The sequence below is a fragment of the Emys orbicularis genome, chromosome 3 (assembly GCF_028017835.1).
Source record: "Emys orbicularis isolate rEmyOrb1 chromosome 3, rEmyOrb1.hap1, whole genome shotgun sequence".
NCBI lineage: Eukaryota > Metazoa > Chordata > Testudines > Emydidae > Emys > Emys orbicularis.
In genome coordinates, this window is record NC_088685.1 from 161623132 (window position 1) to 161637517 (window position 14386).

The following is a 14386-nucleotide window of genomic DNA, read 5'->3' on the forward strand; positions in this document are numbered from 1 at the left end:
GTCACGTTGAGCATTGTGGGATATCTCCTGGAACTCAGTTACGGCAGCGTAAGGAATGCAGTGTCTACACTGACACTGCCTCACTCTAACTATGTAGCAAAAAGCTCTATGCCTCTCATTGAGGTGGTTTTATTTTGTCAGTGGAGCAGGAGAGTTAAATCAGTGAGTACACCTCCATTGTTTTGTTGACAAAAGCTGCCTTTTGTTGACCAAACTGTGTAATGTAGACAAGGCCTTAATATGCTGCTAAATCTGTTTCTGGGACACTCCTCTTTCCTGACCTCTCTTGTGCTATATAAGCAGATCTTAAAAGTGACAGGCAGTGGGAGAAGGGACAAAGTTCACTGGTGTAATGCCGTTGATGTGAACAGAGTTGCACCAGGACTGAAGTTCATCTTCAGAGTTTGTATGTCTGTCTCTTTAGGTATATAAATCTTGATTATGTGTTTTACAATACTTTTCTCTTCTTTCAGGTGGTGGAAAAAAATGTGGATCCAGAAACAACTTTACTGACCTACCTACGGAGAAAATGTATCCAATGTCAGGAAGAACGGTATAAGGTTTCAAATGGTTATGGCATTTCATTGTTTTTAACTGTTGCTATCCAACCCTAAACAGAGAGTGTGTTTGGGGGTGAGAGCTGTATGCAGGTTGGTATTATTTTGGACTGTGAGTTCATCAGCTCATCTAAGTTAAGCAGCATCAAATCTAGCTAGTACTTGGAAGGGAAGCCTCCGATAGTTGCTACTGATTCAAGATACGACAGGGAGAGAGAATCATACAAAAAAGAGGCCTATAAAATTGAGAGAACAGTTAATTTCTAGTCACGTATAAACTGCGTAGCAATTTCCTCACTGACAAATTAAGGCTGTTTCCATTTATGTTTCAATACATCAAAGCCACCGGTGCAAAGAGATTCCCAATTTAGACTCTATGTCCCTTTACAAGGGTGTAGTTCGCACTTACCCCAGGCGCACAGGGTTTGGAGGAGGAAGGAGGACATTAGCCATGTTTGTTTTGGGTATGGGGCACCAGCCGGCTTGTGCTCAGGGAGAGCTAACAGCAGCATTCTGTCTGGATGCAGCATGGGTGCACAAGGGAGGGGGGAAGAAAGAGAGAGGACACAGCAGCCATCTCCAGGCACTCCTGTTCACGAAGAGTCACCATTTGGTCCTAGGTGTTTGAGCTTGTTAATGTCTAATTCAAATAATTTAATGTTTGGGATGATCATATTCTGTGGGGAAAGCTCCTGATTCTGTTGTTTTCTTAAAAATCCAGAGTTTATGGAAAGTCTATGGTGAATTCTGGCTCCCTGGGGAGCTTTTCACCCACATCCTAATAAAACTGACGTGACATTGGCAGAGAAAACCCTTAGATTATGCCTTGATGGATTTCCATGAACAAGCTGTGTTCTGCTATAGTAGACACATGGTTGTGCAGAGATAATCAGTTTCATGTCAATTCCAGTGGGAACCTCAATGACATTAGTATGAAAGGGCCCAATCCTGCTCTCATTGAAGTCAATTTGCCATGGACTTCAACAGTGGAGGAGCAAGCCTAAATTGATTATCTCAGCGTGGCCATATATTTACTGCAATCAAAGGCGGTTTCTCCTTGAAAATCAGTTCTGTCTTCCTCTGCAGTGCCTGATCCAGTTCACTCTAAACAATGATAAATAATTATAAGTAATATATGATTTTGACACAGCACCTCTCATCCTAGAGGCTTGCAAAAGTTTTTCTTCTGACATTCCTCAGGTAAACCCAGATGATTTGTGGATGATATGAAAAGCCCTAATATGTTTCTGGGCTTAAGTGGGCATTTTTCCTGGGTTTGATGCTGCATGTTCTCTCTGTGCAAGAAACTCCTGTTGAGATCAATGGGATTTCAGTGTACAAAGGGCTTATGGGACTGCACCCTGAGTTAAGACTGCCAGGAGGATCCAATATACTCAGGGTGAAATTCAACCTGAGCAAGAACTGATTGGAGAGAGAAAATCACCACTAGAATAGTCTTGTAGATTCTTCCCATATCATCTTGTTGTGAGGTATAGGAGATGCTCTCCACCCCTGTGGATGAGGTCATGGGGCCAGCCCATGCATCTGGTGGATCCCCCTGTGCCTCTCTACTGGCTCTGGCTCCCAGCACCTCCTTCCTTTGGGCTCCATTAGAACTTCCCTTGGCTGTGGCTGCCCCAGGACCCTTTGCAGGAGATGTCCCCATGGAAAAGGTAATACAGCCCCAGGAAATAAGAACACATTTATTTTCGTGCATGCACTCATACTTTTTTTTGCATGTGTGATGTATTTGCTCGTGTATATTCATCTTTCTGTATGTGCAATAAACTGACATATGGGTGATGGATTTACGGAGTAGACGACCTCAAAGGGAGATGTGCTCAAGTACCTTGCTAAATCGAGGCCTTACTTTAATTCCTGTTGTTATCCATGAATCTCCATAGCTATTGCACTTGTAGGAGAGAACTTCTGTTTTCATCAACTCTTTTTAGTTACATTGTTTCTACAGACTCCTGAATTTGACCATCAGAAACAAATTTTGAAAACTGGGCTCTAAATCTGTCTGACTAAAATTGGCTACCTATGTTTTTGCTGACTTAGTTTTCTCAAGTTATATGTTTTTGTGTGTACCAGCACCTACCTTTTTGCTCACTTACTTGTTCCACATGTTTGTATTGGTGTCAAAATCTCAGATGCAGGTACACAAACATATACCCACATAGAACCTGCTTCAGTACAGAACCACCCCCCCACCCCACACACACTGACTTCAACATCCCTGGTTTTCATCTATTGCCTCACACTGGAACCCATGTGGGGTATCATCAAACAACTACAACTCATATTTGATGGGGACCACATCCTGAAACAAATCTTTCCTGAACCCCCTCTTTTGGCCTTCAAACAACTCCCCCAACCTTGTCAAGCTCATCATCAGAACCAGGCTCCCCACAGACCAGGACCCACCAACTCAAAGCGGCACCAGACCCTGCCAGAACAATAGATGCAAAACCTGCAGACATATCTCCACTGCTACAATGATCAATACACCCCACAACACACCTTTCAAGATCCATGGGTCCTACACATGCTTATTGCAACATGTTGTGTATCTCATCCAGTGCACTAAATGCCCCATAACAAATCTGCGGGTGAAATCAGCCAATCACTACACTCTTGAATGAACTCACACAGAAAAATGATAAAAGACAAAAACACTACATCACCCTTGGGTAAACATTTTTGACAAAGCGATCACTCCATACCTGATCTTTCAGTACTTGTCCTCAAAGGAAACCTGCACAACACCTTCAAAAGGTGAGCCTGGGAACTTAAATTCATAACAAGACATTAAAAATCATGGACTTGACAGAGATGCTGGTTTCATGGCTCATTACAATTTGTAACACACCTGCCTGCTAATCTGCAATAGTCCACTTCAAACCCCTTTTGAATAACAGTCTAATTCTTATTGCCCACTCCATTTCAAGTGGCTGCCTACAACGTGTACCCCTTATACTTAACAGTCAGCCCCAACTTGTGTCTAGCTCAGACACTCTGATTTCCTTCCCCAGACCTGAAGAAGAGCTTTGCGTAGCTCTAAACCTTGTACCTTCCACCCACAGATGTTGGTCCAGTAAACTATATTACTTCACCTTCCTTGTCTCTCTCTTTTCCTGGGACCAATATGCATACAACAATACTGCAAAAACCAAACAAACGAAAAACCAACTTTCAGCAGTATTTCCTCCCGCACCCCCCCCCCCTTTTTTTTGGTCAAAATTTGAAAAGTTATTGAAAAATGTCAAGATTCAAAAAATTGTAACCAGCTCTAATAAGCATATTAGGTAGTTAACTGCCTTATTATCAGATCTTCATGTGTCAATCCTGTAGTCTTCACGTCAGTATTTGAGGCTTTTCTTCTGTAAAAACTAAGTTGTTGATAAGGGAAAATGTAAAGAAAATTAGGAACTCAGTTTTCAGCCAGAACCTTTGGAAAACTTTGGCTGTAAAAGGGTTGTGGGCTGTACATTTGCCAGGGCTATTGTTATGCTTCTGTATTTTCCTTAACCCTTGTTCTCTCAGTGGGGCTACCTGGAACCAAGCTAGGCTGTGGAGAAGGTGGATGTGGTGCTTGCACTGTTATGATATCCAAGTTTGACAACTCCCAGAAGAAAATCGTGTATCCTTTGCAAGCTGAACCTGTAAACTGAGAGGGAAATGAAAATAGTCATGAATCCAGGTTTTTCCCTTCGGGATGCAGCATGTTTATGATTAAAGAAATGTTGTTATATAATGTTATGTTTCTGCCAAAGCCTCAATCCACAATTCAGGACATAAACTCAGCAGGTACAAGAAGTTATTTCCTCCAACAGTATTGTACAATGCTTATGAAGATTTTACATCTTGCCTTGAAGGATGAGCACAGGCTCTTGTGACAGACCAGATGGCAGCTTAGATGGCCTTTCCTGAAATGGTAACCTTTATAACCCTAACGTAGCATTCTCCTGTTGCAATGCAGCCCCGCTTTTGCCCTGGCAAGAATAAAATTACAATTACCCTGCTAGGATCTTTATTACTATTACATTTTTGGAATCATCTGGCTTCTGTGTGTCTGTCGATATCCACTGTATCTGCAGCTATCCATTTAATCTGCAAAACAATTCTTTCTGTTTGGCACATGGAATTATGTCCTTCTTAGTTCTTGATCGTTTGTGGAGCTAAGCAATGAAATCAGACCAAGAAGAAGTAAAACACTGATTATTCTTTCTGTGGAGAATGGCAGAAACTTCAAATAGTGAAAATGCCGTGGATATTTTACCATGGGTTGGTGAACATCTCTAATGAGGTCAAAGGGTGACCAAGAAAAGAAAAACGATGGTGTCTCATTAATAAATCCCTTCAATCATTCTGTCCCCTAGCAGCCAGAATATTTATTTATTTATTTTATTTTTGGGGCTACGCAGGTTGCAGGGATCAGGAGAGCTAATTATGAGGAAAGTTCCGGCTACATTGTTTGATTTCATCTTTAATCAGAGACATTTTCACTTTGTTCACCACCTACAAGAGGCGTGTCTGAGGTGTCCGAGCACAGGGCTGGAAGCCAGGAACTCCAAAGTTGTTATTCCCAGCTCTCATGTGTGGCCTGGGCAAGTCATGTGACATCTCTGCCTGTTTCCCTATTTGCTGTATACTCAAATACTTAAACTGCCTACAGAGATGTTGTGAGGACTAATTAGTTAGTTCAATGTTTATAAGTGCTTTGAGAAAGACTAGTGCTTTTACCACTGGCCCAAATCCTGCCGTTCTTGCTCAGGTGAAGTCACTGGGAGTTTTGCTTGAGTTTGGGCGGCAGGATTTGGCTGGTTGTTAATAAATATGTCCAGTCTGTCCTGTCTTATTTAGGTTTGTACGCTACACCCATCACCATGGCATCTGAGTTCCTTTCAGAGGTGCATTAAGCAACAAAGGGTGCATTTGGAAATTTCCACCTGGCCCTTCCCATCCAATGAAGAAGGTCTAGATATGTCCCTGAGAGTTTCAGACTTCACAAGGACTCTGTTTTGCCTGAGTGGAGCTGTTATGATTCCAGTGTTCTGTCACAGGCAGCATTGCCTTTCTTTAGCCCATTTGCTTGTCATAACCAGGCTGCCTGGAATTGCCACTGTATATATCAGAGGCTGCAAAGCAGGCAAGCATCATGATTCCCTGTTTCCTTTGTTGAGCACTGTGGGCAAATGATTTTACAAATGAAGTGACCTTAACTTATGGTTCTAGCCACTACTCTGTAAATGCTTGTCTGTTCCCCATCTGCGCATTGCATCACATAGCAGTGACTACTGTTGAAGGCATAGGGAGCACAAAGACAAGGTTGCATCCCGTCCAGGTGAGCTGTCTCTGCTGTTAAATCTTAAGACAATGTAACCTGTGGCAGGCCTCTTTTGCAGATTCACCCTGTTAGCGTAGGGTTCTAACACCTGGTAAGTTGCTACTTTCTGCTGACCCCTTAGGGGCATTCATGGCTTGTTAGCTCTGCCCTGGATACAAGGGAGGTGGGAACAGCTCCTTGGGCAGTGGGACCATGGGCCTGGGACAGACAGCTTCTACTGGAGGAACTCTTGGAACAGCCTACCCTGGGAGGAATACTTGGGCTGAGGTTTATCTTGTGTTGTTCTTACTTTCCATGTGAATAAAGCCAAAGCCCGGAGGGTGTGGGTTTCACCTTAGACCGCATGCGCAGACTTTGCTGGTAGTGGGAATGGCACCTCCGCATATGTCTATATTGTAACTCTCTGTTATAAGCAAACATGATATTAGGTGTCATTCCAGCTACACTGCTAGTGTTCTTGCTTTGGCCCTGCAACGTTGTATTGATCCAAGTCCTACACCAGGAGTGATCTTGTGGCTAAAGCACAGGACTGGGAGCAGGGCTGCGCAGGGCCTAGGTAGAACAAAAGTGCAGTTTGCCCGAGGGCCCCCAAAATGATGGATAGGTGGCTGCGGCAAATTTGAGTGAGAGGCATTGTGACCTGGTGCATGGGATCGCAGTGCTACTCCTGCTTGGCGCCCACCATCAATAGTGTGAAGAGCGACTTGCCTGCCCCAGCTGGGCCCACATCCCACTGTTGCTGGAGTTGACATAATTGAACCAGACCTGAGGCAACCCACTATGCTGGTAGCCCAGAGGTCGGAGTAGGGTCGGGAGTTGGGAATACCACTCCAGCTGGCAGTGGGGCCAGAGCTCAGGGAGAGGCAGGACTGGAAGCGGCCCCTTGGCTGCATGCAGGCAGAACCCCCACATCCTCATGGGGTGGGCAGCAACCCTAGAGGCCTGGGCCCTCTCTTACCTGCCATCCCCTCCCCTCTTCTTTAACCTCTTTCATCTCCATCGTAATATTTTGGAAGGGCCGGAGGCCACAGTTTCAGATTTTGTCCTTCCTGGGTCCCTCGAAACCTCTGTGTGGCCCTGACTGGGAGTCAGGAAATCTAAGTTCTGTTCTTGGCTTTGCCTTGGCCTTCCTGGATGACCTCGGTCAGGAACTCAGTGTGCCTCAGTTTCTCTACCTGTAACATCGGGATTTTACTATTTACCTCCCTCACAGGGGCATTGCTGAGGATTAATTCAGTAATGTTTCCAAAGGGTTCCGGCAGTTGTGAGAGAAATACAATGTGTTACTATTATACACTGGTGATACTACAGTGCAGTGTTTGGAGGCACTAGTTGTTTCAACTTTGCCAGAGATGCTGCCCTTGAGATGGAAATTAAGTTTTCCTCTGCACATAGCTAGCAGTTTGTATAGATTCTTTCCATGATGGTAAACCACAAAGAGAGAACACTTAGATCTAAAGTGAGATGGATGGAGATTGGGTGGCTCCAATTGGATAGAGCTTTTTCCTTTCCCTACCACCTCCCCACCCCCCAGGATCCAAACACATAAGCTTTGAGGGAAAATCCAAAGGCACAGCTGATTCTGACCAATAGCCCCTATCTTTATGATGGAGCAAATGGAAACCCAGGGACTCAAATACGCCTGAGGTAAAATCCTGGTCCCAAAGAATTCTATGGCAAAACTCCCGTCAATTTCGGTAGGCCAGGATTTAGGGGGGTGTCTGAAATCCAGACCCCAATTTTGCAGTATGAATTCACCTCGTGAGTCTGCCTGAAACCCATCTGAATGGACTAAGGCCTTGTCTACGCTACAGGGAAAAGTCGATCTAAGCTACACAATTTGAGTTACGTGAATAGCGTAACTCAAGTCGATGTAGCTTAGATCTACTTACCGCGCGGTCCACACTACGGGATGTCAACGGGAGATGCTCTCCCATCGACTCCCCTTACTCTTCTCGATCTGGTGGAGCACAGGAATCGACGGGAGAGCAATCTGCGGTCAATTTAGCGCTAAATCGACCGCCAATGCATCGATCGCCGTGCGTCAATCCCCCGGTAAGTGTAGACAAGCCCTAACTCCTTTGGGAGGAGCTGCCCAGAGACGTGAGGAAGCGCTGACTAATGAGATCAGGAAATCAGCGTAGTGCTGCTAACAAGAGCTTGTTTGTGTTTTGGTCACTTTTTCCTCTCAGGAGAGAATAGCAAAAAGCCATGGATCCCAGTGTGGCTTTTGCACTCCTGGCATTGTCATGTCCATGTATGCATTACTTCGCAACAGATCTCAACCAAACATGGAGGAGATTGAAGAGAATTTCCAAGGTAATGCCTATTCCAAAACAGACCTGCAGGCAGGCATCTTGTGCTTTTTCGGGGGCTACATTTCCCTCCTCAAGTGGGACAGAGTGCACCTAACTTGATTGCTTTAAAACTGGCCAGTTACTATCAAAGTAAGACCCGGATTGTCCAGAATGAGTTGTTCACATTACATTGCTCAGGAGTGTGAAGTGAACAGATTCTGGCCGGAAATAGAGGAGAATTCCCATTGTTGTTGTGAATTATCTGCATTACCATAGTGCATAGGAGCCCCAGTCATATACCAGAGCCCCATGTGCGAACACAGAACAAAAGGGTGGTCGCCTCGCTGGCATAGAGCTAGCTTCTGCACCAACCACCAGCCCCACATATAGGGGTGTGCCCTGGGCTGGGGACGTGAAGGAGCAAAACTCCATTATGCCAATTCTCCTCTTGTGTAGGTTAGAGCAATCTCTTGGCTGCTTTAACTAATACTGGGGCTGGGATTGGGCTCGTGCTGAATCATGGAGTTGTGACCTGCACTACAGTGGCCACACCTGCTGAAGAGAGGTCAGCCACAGGAGAGAAATGAGCTCTCTGTTGCTCCAGACATTACATAACCGGCATGTTGAGATTAAACACGTGCAGTCAAGGCAGCTGAATGTTAAATAGAGAGAGCTGAAATTTTTGAAATGTCAGTGAAAATTTTCATTGCGATTTTGAATTTCTACATAAAAAAGAGAGTGGTGGATTTTGTGCAGAAATATTCCCAAAATTTCACTTCCCCCCATTTTCTGATCAGCTCTGTCTAAAGCTGAGCTGGGGAAAACCCTCACAGAATCAGCCTCTGACGTATGCACAGAAATTCTTGACTGAATGACTCTTAACCTTTCTCCCTTTGCACTGGCCATGCAGGAAACTTGTGTCGCTGTACAGGATACAGACCCATTCTGCAGGGGTACAGGACATTCGCTAAAGTAAGTGGCCTCAGATAACATTGCACATTTCTGGAAGGCATTCAGCAGGCTGACTTGCTCAACTGTTGATAAAATACACTGTTGGACTGGGAGAAAAAGGGAATCCATTTGCCAACCAGCCCCCCCTAACTCCCCAACCAAATCCTAAACACAGCCCTGGATCCTGTCAGTACGTGTGTTACATATTGATAACATGACAAGACCTACTCATTAATGGCAGTTGCTCAGGTTAGCTCCCTCTAATCACTAGGGTGCTCAGTGCGGTGGTCCCATGTCAGGTCACCAGTAAGCAGGCCTCTTTTTACAGTGCTTTTGCTAAGGCTCTTAAAAATACAGCATCCCACAAAACAGAGCAGCTCCCAGATCACCCAGGTATGTGCAGGTATAGAAAGGTGCCTAACTACGGTGCATGACTAGGGACATACAGCTGTAGAGCCCAATTGGGCAATTACTTTTATGAGAGTTGAACTGCAAAACTAAAATGACAATGGTGTTAAGCTGAAATGTCAGCGCTGAATATATCCCTCCCCACACCCACTATCCACCTGGAGTGGGGCATTAAGCACAGCCATACACTTTTTACTTATTTTTAAAAAAGTCTCCTCCGGGGGGCTGTATGGAGAAATGGAGCACCTAGATACTACATTGATTGGTATTATGGACATAGCTCAGATGGGTAGCGAACACCAAGATATAAAGCAATGATTTAGCATGGTGCACGTGTATATTATTCTGTGTAATGGATGAAATTAAAGAGAGGAAAATATAGGTAGTTGTGAAACCCATTAGATACTGGAGCAATCTCTGAAAGGAGATGGTGGAAGCTCCACTACTAGAGTTATTTAAAACTAAACGGCATAGAATATGCTGTAAGGGGCCACTCAGACCCATTGTAAGGGGCCATTCAGACCCACTGAAAGGGAGAGACCTAATTATTTGGCATCTTCCATCTCCAATTTCTCTGTTTCTATGATAGAAATTATAAATGGGGGAACAATTGCTTTTTCAAGTGGATGAAACCTATTTAGCTTGCTTGAAATCTACAGGTTTTTCTCTAAGCAGTTTTTTGCCTGTGCAGGACTGGAATTGCTGTGGGGAAGGAATCAATGGCCCAGGCTGCTGTATGACTGGAAAGGATGGAGGCTGTTGTGGTAGAAAAGTCAAGGACCCAGGTTGCTGCATGAACGAGACAAAAGACAACGCAGTAAGGCCTTGCCACACCTTTATTTTTTCTCCTCTTCTTTGTTAGTGTTTTGTAATTCAACTTTTATTTTGTACGTGCCAAAGCCTGAATCTTTCCTCTGATCTTATTCAGGCAAAGCACCTCAGACTGAGGGCTTGTCTACACTTAAAATGCAATAGCAGCACTGCTGTGACACTTCAGTGTAGACACTACCTATGCCAATGGGAGGGCTCTCCCTTCAACTTATGTAATCCACCTCCCTGAGAGGTGGTAGCTAAGTCGAATTTGAATTCTGAAGAGAATTTTTCTGTCAACCTAACACTGTCTATACAGGGACTCAGGTCAGCTTAACAACACTGCTCAGATTGTGGATTTTTCACACCCTGACTGATTTTGTTAAACCAACCAGGCCTCACTTTGCTTTTATTTGATCTGTGCTCAGGCAAATCTACCGCTGAATCTATTCAATTACCCCAATCTAACATTGCTATAAGTGAGACTGGAATAAAACCCTGTGTGTTTAGCCAGGCAAACTCCTGCTAAGGACAGATAAATATAAGTGGGGAGCTCAAGTTCTGGGCCATTGTTTAATTCATCTGTCTGTGTAATTCCACTCTATTAGTTGTACTGTTCATCATTTAACAAAATAATGAAAAGCATTGTATCAGAAAGGAAAAATGAACCAGAGTTACATGTAGACAGAGTTAAGTCCTCTTGTTTTGAGAAAAGAAGTTTCTCTAACAGGAATTTGCTTTGTTTAACAGACAATGGTGTCCTCCATCTTGTTCAACCCAGCTGAGTTCCAGCCTTTGGATCCCACCCAGGAGCCTATCTTCCCTCCAGAATTGCTGGTAGGCGCATTCATGCAGCAGTGAATGCAGCTCATTGGTCTCTTTCTCTCACATGGGGTTTGAGTGACCCATGTGGCTCTTGCCCCAAGGAGCTTACAGTGGAAAAGACAGGCACCAATAAAATAAGACACACTTGCTGACCCAGAGCAGGCATTAGCATTCCAGTCTTTCACATAAGAGCCCTGCCAGAAAAGGCTTTCCATGGGATACACAGGATAAGCTGAATCAGTGCATCCCCCAGCTGTCCGGGCCAGGCCATTTCCGGTCAGCACTACTCACTTTCAGAGCTGCTCTGGCTTCCTCTCCGATCATCCCCCAACTCCCTATGAAGGAAAAATTATGGAGGCTTGTGTCCCTGCAATCCCAGGCTGGGCAGACTTTCTACCACCAGATGCCCTGCACACTGATTGCACCATCATAGCCCAGAGTTGGGTCCACCAGGTGGGTGTGTTCTCCGCCTCCTATACATTTAACAAATCACCCTTAAAACTCAGTTGTTAGTTCTACGGCTGCTGGCAGCTCCCCTTGACCCAACTCAACATTAGCCAGTGTGCTGGTGCTCCCTTTGTGAGGGTCACACTGAGTTTGTTTATGCCAACACCAGGTCCCTCTGTTTCATTTGTAAGAAGTTCTCGTGTTACTGGAGGGCAGCAATTTGGGCTGACTCCTATCTAGTTTCCGCTTCCTAATAAGCAGCAGTCATGCGAGAAGGAGAATTGGCAAAAACAAAGCCGGGGCAGGGATTCTTGATGGAAACATTTCACGATCTGAGTCTGTCCCATTTTATTTTCTCAGATGCAGAAAGACAAACCCCAGGAACAGCTGTGCTTCAAAGGCGAGCGTGTGATGTGGATACGGCCCACGACACTCGAGGAGCTGCTGGCACTCAAGGCCCAGTACCCCGATGCTAAGCTCGTTGTAGGGAACACAGAAGTTGGTAAGAGGAAGAGCTGAGGCTCAGTTTGAGCAGTTGCTAAAGTTATCCACAGAAAGGTTTTCCCAAGCACAATGCAAAACCAGTCTAGACTTCCTTAAAGCAGCCCAAGTTAAACCCCCATGGGAGTGGTTTCTGGAGGGCATGTCGGGGAGGATTTTACTTCTTCCCACATGGATCAGTCTCACAAACATCCTTGTGTCCTGTTTGTTGGAGCAAGCTAAATAAGTGCTAATTCAGATCGGTGGGCCTTTCGTTCTAACTTGGTGCCAGTTATTAATGGGTTATTGACAAGAAGAGGCACACAGATACACAACAGACTGCTCTGGTTTTTGCAGGAAGGGAAGAGAGACACTGAAAATGTACTTGGGTGAATCCAGTCCTGAAACTTTCAGCCGTTTGTCTGAAGTTGTCCAGGGACTGGGCAAACTTCTTAGGAGAGAGGGTTTGCAGTGCTCTCAAACTTTTTTTTTTTTTGGCAGGGGGTGGAGAGGGAGAGAGAGATTTGCAAAGCCAGTCTGATTTCATGAACAATTCCCCTCCTGCTATCTAATCCTATTTTCCCGGTCAAGTGCTGTTCAGCCTAACATGATGATAGCAATGAGTCAGTTATGTCCACATGCAATCTGGGAGCTCCTTCACAGGGGAAGAGGTTGGTGGATATTGCAGATTGGAGAGACATCTCATGGGTTCTAGCCCTGAAATGTCATTACACAAATGCCACCATTGGCCAGTGATAAATGTGGCCCTTCTTCGGGAACTCTTTAAGCCATTACATAACCGGCATAGGATGTGGTTACTGAAGTTCACTGATCTTTGTTACACAATAATGCTGCCTTTTCCCCTGAGAAGCGTCTAACTCAGGGAGTCTTGTTTTTCTTTGAGGTATTGAGATGAGGTTAAAGAACATGCTGTATCCAGTGATAATAGCACCAGCTTGGATCCCTGAAATGACCTTTGTTCAGCACACAGAGGAGGGTAGGTCATGAGTATTCATAATGCTATGCAGTCAGTGTGGTCTTTGGGAAAGGTACAAGGGAGGGGCTGGGTACACTGCCCCAAAAACAGAGAAACGAGAACTGCATTGATTAGGATGAAGGGCCCCCTTCTTTTATTCCCATCACCTTTTCTGAGGCCAGATCTGTTCAGCTTATTCATGCTAGGAGTGCCACTGAAATCAATAGGACAAGTTGCATGAGTAAGGGACGCACGCATTAGCCGCTCATCATTATTCTGAGATTAACTAGTTGAATTGTTTCCCCTTTATTGGGAGTAGATGAGGGGGAAGGCAGTTCTGAGTTAAATTTCAATACAAAGATTTCACAGTGCCCAGATGTTGTAAAGATCTGGAAACATATAGTAGTAAGGGCCAGGAATGGTCATTACTGGGAAAAATATTAGAAATTTCATAGCAGTTCCATGTGAGGTGGTTTATGCAAATTAATGGGTTATTTTGCATATTAGCAAATAATTTGCAAGTGACCATAATCTTTCGTTTTAAAAAATTGTGCTTATCAGGCAGTGGTTTGATATCCCATATGAATGAAGTCCTGAGCTTATCTGGCTGGCAGAAGCAGGGCAAACTTCCCATTCACTTTGCCCTGCCAGTATGACTCAACCTCTACACTGCAATTTAAGCACAGGGTTAATGTGACTTGAGTCAGATGACCCATGTTAGGGAACCTTGGACTTGAGCATCTATGTTGTATATTAACCCTATCTTAAGACTTTTCTAACCGAAGCTCAAATCTAGGGCTCTGGCATCCGCCCTGCAGGGTGCAGACCCAAGTCAAAATAACCATATCCCAGAGTCCCTAGCACTCCCTCTCCTTCCTCCCACCCCCAAATATGGCTGCTCTAGCCCTATGACCTTGGCGCACTGTGGGAAAACTTTACTACCCACCCTGCACATTAGCAGGAAGCAGCTCGCTTTGCAAAAGGCATGATCAGTTTGTGCTCCTTTGCAAACCCAGGAGGCTCTTTGATAGTGCGCTTGCAGATTGGTGATAAGAACAGAATAGGATAATGCTGACCTGAGCGGCCGCCACTTGCAATAGAGTGGATGGCAGATTTTTGGGATAAAGGAGAGTAAGGAAGTTGTCCCATGGAATTGTGGGATACTTCTGGCTGACTCCCAGGACCCAAGTCAAGCAGGGCAATAGGGCTTGGACCCTGGGTCCCGATATAACTTGAGCATGGATCCTCCAGCCCTGCAGGGTCCTGAGACCGTGGCTCCGAGCCC

At 44.9% G+C, this 14386-nt stretch overlaps 1 protein-coding gene across 1 annotated transcript in view; it reads left to right on the forward strand.

Moving 5' to 3' along the window:
- The window catches only part of XDH (xanthine dehydrogenase), a 75821-nt gene that overhangs the window by 9993 nt on the left and 51442 nt on the right, over positions 1-14386 (forward strand). Inside the window, exons 3-11 of the mRNA XM_065400548.1 lie at positions 474-531; positions 4104-4200; positions 5796-5904; positions 8100-8226; positions 9115-9176; positions 10312-10380; positions 11124-11210; positions 12006-12147; positions 13030-13122. Coding sequence (XP_065256620.1) covers positions 474-531; positions 4104-4200; positions 5796-5904; positions 8100-8226; positions 9115-9176; positions 10312-10380; positions 11124-11210; positions 12006-12147; positions 13030-13122 — 844 coding nt within the window. The remainder of the gene's footprint in view (positions 1-473; positions 532-4103; positions 4201-5795; positions 5905-8099; positions 8227-9114; positions 9177-10311; positions 10381-11123; positions 11211-12005; positions 12148-13029; positions 13123-14386) is intronic.